Raw genomic sequence first — 5,047 nt, 5'->3', positions numbered from 1 at the left:
AGAGAAAATGAGTGGAAGATTAGATAAATCTACATTTATAGAACACACAAAATACATATCTAAAATTAATAGATCTACCTTTAAATGAGTGGAAGATGAGAACCATCTGGTTAAAAACCTGCAAAAAAAAATATGTTAGTGAGAAAGACATGAGACAAAACTGAAAAATTCATATAAAGTTTGGTGTTTTCAAGTCAAAGAGATTAGAGTGGGTTTGGAGAGTTTTAGTTAAGAAAAAAAGTAAGAACTTTATACAACAGAAAGTTACCAAATGAAGAAAAATCAAACATAAAAACTTACCAAAATGCTCAGATCTGTTATGAAAGGGAGAGACATGGGAGAAGACTTCGTCAGACGATTCCAGCAAGTCCAGACGACTTCCTGAAAGTCGTCTGGAAGACTTCCTGGAAGTCGTCTAGCGCATTATATTTTAGATGACTAATATGTAAGTCATACCAGACGTCTAACAGGTAAGTCGTCCCAGACGTCTTCTAGATCTGAAAAAAACCTGCATATCCAAATCCAGATCTGAAAAACCCGCATATCCAAAAACGTTCAAATGGCTTAAAAACATAGAAAATGAGTGGAAGATTAGATAAATCTACTTTTATAGAACACACAAAAATACATATATAAAATTGATAAATCTACCTTTAAATGAGTGGAAGATGAGAACCATGTGATGAAAAACCTGCAAAAACAAAAAAAAATTAGTGAGAAAGACATGAGACAAAAACAAAAAATTGTTATAAAGCTTAGTGTTTATAAGTTCAAAGAGATTAGAGAGAGGTTGAAGAGTTTTAGAATGATGAACATTTGATATCTTGCATATTTGCATTGTTTTAGTCATTCATTCTTGCACATGTTGAATCATTTAGATTAATATTTAGGCCTCTTTAGGTTCTATATTGCATACATAAGTCTTTATTAGGTGTTGGAGCATCCTTTGGAGTTTTTGGAGGTATTTGGAGACATTTGGGCTCTTAAGGAGTAGAAAATGATCATCTTAGCGAAATGGGAATTGGAGCGAGGTTCTGAAGCGACCTGATGCACCCGCTCTAGACGAATGGAGTGTAGAGCGACACACTGGAGCGAGGTATGACACCCGCTATGTACCAGAGCGACCTTTCGCAGTGAGGTAGCGTACCCGCTCTGGGCCCAACATCCCGTCGACAACTTTCGAGAACCGGAGCGACCAAGACAGAGCGAGGTGGGTACATCACCCGTCAAATCCATGAAGTGTGAAGGAAGCCAGAGCGACGTCCGGAGCGAGGTGGCGAACCCGCTGTGAAGCTGGAGCGACCTACCAAACCGGGGTCACGAACCCGCGCGCAAGATTTATATTTGGTCGATTTTTCATGTTTTGCTGGACCTTCTCAGCCTTATTTTTGAGGCCCACTAGGTTTTTAGGAGTCCTATAAATACTCTCTAAACCTAAAATTAGGACTTATCTTGTTTTCAATCTAATCAAAAGCCAATTTTGGGTGAAAGATCTAATCTTGATCATAATTTCTTATCTTTGCTTGATTACTTTGACTAGTAATCATGTCTAGATTTGGATCAACTAATGATTTAGTGTCTACCATGATTATGGGTGAGTAGTCATCTTTGAATTCATGGGTTAGGATGATTTAGGATAATTAAGTGATGATCTAAAATGTTTAGAGTAGATTAACGTGTTTTCTTGCTTGATTGAGTGATATTAATGCTAAGCTTGAGTTGGCCATTCTGGTTTAGAACTCTAGACATTTCATTGCCCGGAAGGTGCTCGATGAAATGTCTGAGCCAACTCATCAAGTTCTTAGCTTACCCTACCAAAGAGATTTGATGTTAAGGGAGTTTAGAAAGTTGAATGATTCATTCTTAATGATTGATTGATTGACACAAACCAAAGGAATTTGATGTTTGGTCAATGAGAGTAAATGAGTTTTTGTCTTAGAAAAGAACTTGCTTAGAATTGCTATCTAGACTCAGAGGAATGTGTTGATTGAAACCTTCCGATTTTAGATTAAATCTTAGTCATCTGAAATAAAAATCATATGCCCATGATTCTTTTTTTATCCATTTGATTGAAATTTGCTAGTTAGTTGTGTTAGAACCTTGTTAGTTTAATCAAACCACTTTAGTGAACTGAATGCACTTAGATTAAGCTTGAACATGCATTCTCTTTGAATCAAAATACTTAGAAATGAATTGACATCTTAAATACTACATGATTTGAATTAGAACCCTTGAAAAGTCCATTTCAAATTTGGCGCCGTTGCTGGGGTTCGAACCCGGGTCACCCGCGTGACAGGAGCCATTTTTGTTGTAGCCATTTGAGAGAATGAGAGAGAATGTGTAAATTTTTCTTTATATAGGGAGACAAAAAATTCAATTGGGTTAATTTTTTTGATTCAGCGACTTCCTAGACGACGAATACTTATAATTTTTTGCGGGAAACTAAAATATTTTTGGCGGAAAACTAAAATAGAAGACTTCCTAGATGACTTACAAGTAAGTCGTATGATTTAAATTATTTAATCGGGAAAATATTTTTTTAAAAAAATTTAGACGCAAATATTTGGACGACTTACATATAAGTCGCCTGGTTTAAATTATTCACCTGACGACTTACAAGTTAGTCGTCTAGACCCTAAACATAACCCGTAAACTTAATTAACTAACTAAACACTTCATAAAATCAAATTAAACTTCAAAAGTGTTTACTATACACAAAAATAAACACTTATAGGTAAAATTTGAATTTTTAATAAAACATTCAAGCTTTCCAAAATCTAACCCTAAGAATACATACAATACTACAACATATGTTGTCAAACTATAAAACCAAAGAATATCATGATTAACTAATTTCACTCATCTATGCTGAAAACTATTTAATTTTATTATATTTTAATTTACATTACTTAAAACTGTTTATAATTACATAATTTTAATTTTCCTTTTGTGAAAACATTTTTTTAAAAATTTAAAAATTATTTTTAAGATCAACTACACCAGATGACTTACTTGTTGGACGACTCATGCGATTTACTTGAGTTATATTCGTAAAAATTGCTTATATTTTTTGTTTGGTCACAAGGGGCTAGCTGAATTTCACAAGGTTTTTAGGTTAGTTTTGCATTTGATTCAAGTTTGGGTATACTTTTGCAATCAAAGTCAAGTTTTGAGTCATATTTGGTAAAACCGAAATGGTCTGACAATGACAATGAGTTCTTAGAAGATATGAAATGGTTTGTAAAAATAATATGCTTAATATGTGACCTTATTGATGTTGTGAGCATGCACGTCCTTTTGAGAAAGCAATATATACATTCATTTAGTCGAGACTTCCGAAGTTTGAGGACAACACTAATGTCGTATAAAAGTCAAATCAATACACATTATCAATTGAATTTTACATTATAAATCCAAAAAAATATTATATTAGAGTTTCATTTAATGATATATAGAGTAAAAATCGTTTGTATGATCCACATCAGATATTTGAACGGGTTAACATTAATATTCAAATGACTTGAACCAATCAATTCACAGTTCGAAAAAAGAACCAATCAATTCATTATCAAATCAAATGGTTTTGAACTGGAAACCTATAAACTCAGGGGTCTTACACTAGTAAAAAACAGGGCCACAGCCACGTTAATTTTCGTGGGTATGACCAAATTTTCGTGGCTATACGGAGCAGAAGCCACGAAATGCTACGAAACGCAAAACGTACGTATACGAGCGTAGCAAAAACAGCACGTGTCAAAAAACGTACCAAAATGCCACGTATTGCCACGAAACTTTTCGTAGCAACTTTGCTACGATTTGAGACGAAACATGCGTGGCAATGTGCTACGGTTTGACATGGATGGTAATGTAGCAATAAGCTACGGTTTGCTACGATTGTTTTCGTGGATAGTTTTAATAATTATAAAAAAAAAAATTAAAAACAATTATAAAGCACCAATTTGAAATTTTTATAAAATGCAAAATGCGAATTAAAAGCTAAAATATCATAGAAACTAAAATATATTACATAAAAGTTACAGTTTTAAACATTCAAAAGATAATACAACTTGAAACAAAGTACACAAAAGATTGAAGCTTAATACATCAACTGACCAAACCTTACATACCAAGGTCTTGGCACCACCTATCTAACTCAGATGGGTTATTGATCGTGAGATGTTGTGGTAGAGCCGTAGACTGACCTTGACAGTCTCAATTCCAATAATTAACTTAGACAATCACAAGCACCATAACTAACATAGACAGTCTCAATTCCAATAATTAACTTAGACAATCACAAGCACCATAACTAACATAGACAGTCTCAATTCCAATAATTAACTTAGACAATCACAAGCACCATAACTAACATAGACAGTCTCAATTCCAATAATTAACTTAGACAATCACAAGCACCATAACTAACATAGACAGTCTCAATTCCAATAATTAACTTAGACAATCACAAGCACCATAACTAACATAGACAGTCTCAATTCCAATAATTAACTAAGAGTCTCAATTTCAATAATTAACTTAGACAACTAGTAAGCTGAAATAAATAAAATGAAGATGAGAGAAGAGATGATCTTGATGTATTCTTGGTTGAGAAGATAGCGCTTTGCATTTGAAGCAGCAGTGGAGTCAGTTTGACTGTCTCCTAGTGGAGATCCATCTTGTAACATCTCTTCAACGGCTTCCTCAACCTCCAACACCAGTTCCTCCGTACGTTCGTCTAGGAAGGAACCATCTTTACCCATGTGAGTCTTCCTTGCAAGGGCTGTGTATGAAGGTGGTTCATCCAAACCTTCATCAACCATCTACAAGAAAGGAAACAGATGGAAGTTAGACAACACTTAAGGCAAAATAAATTATGAAAAAAACTGAAGGTAAAACTGACCATTTTATACGCAATGTTCAGGAAACAGCGTGGGCCTGCACCGTGCTTGTGCATCTTCTTCCCAACTGGAGCAGACTTACGAGATTTTGCAGCTTTTGCACTCTTCTTTTTTGCTTGCTCAGTGCTGTACTTCTCAACCATTGTTGC

At 34.5% G+C, this 5,047-nt stretch overlaps 1 protein-coding gene across 1 annotated transcript in view; it reads right to left on the bottom strand.

Annotated features, from left to right (window-relative positions):
• Positions 1–5,041, bottom strand: part of LOC106331030 — a 12,303-nt gene extending 7,262 nt beyond the window's left edge. The window contains exons 1-2 of the mRNA XM_013769391.1: positions 4,901–5,041; positions 4,626–4,820 (exon numbers count right to left, since the gene is read on the bottom strand). Coding sequence (XP_013624845.1) covers positions 4,626–4,820; positions 4,901–5,041 — 336 coding nt within the window. The remainder of the gene's footprint in view (positions 1–4,625; positions 4,821–4,900) is intronic.
• Between the last annotated feature and the right edge of the window lie 6 nt (positions 5,042–5,047).

The sequence above is a fragment of the Brassica oleracea genome, chromosome C1 (assembly GCF_000695525.1).
Source record: "Brassica oleracea var. oleracea cultivar TO1000 chromosome C1, BOL, whole genome shotgun sequence".
Lineage (NCBI taxonomy): Eukaryota > Viridiplantae > Streptophyta > Magnoliopsida > Brassicales > Brassicaceae > Brassica > Brassica oleracea.
This window is presented reverse-complemented; position numbering and strand designations above follow the sequence as displayed.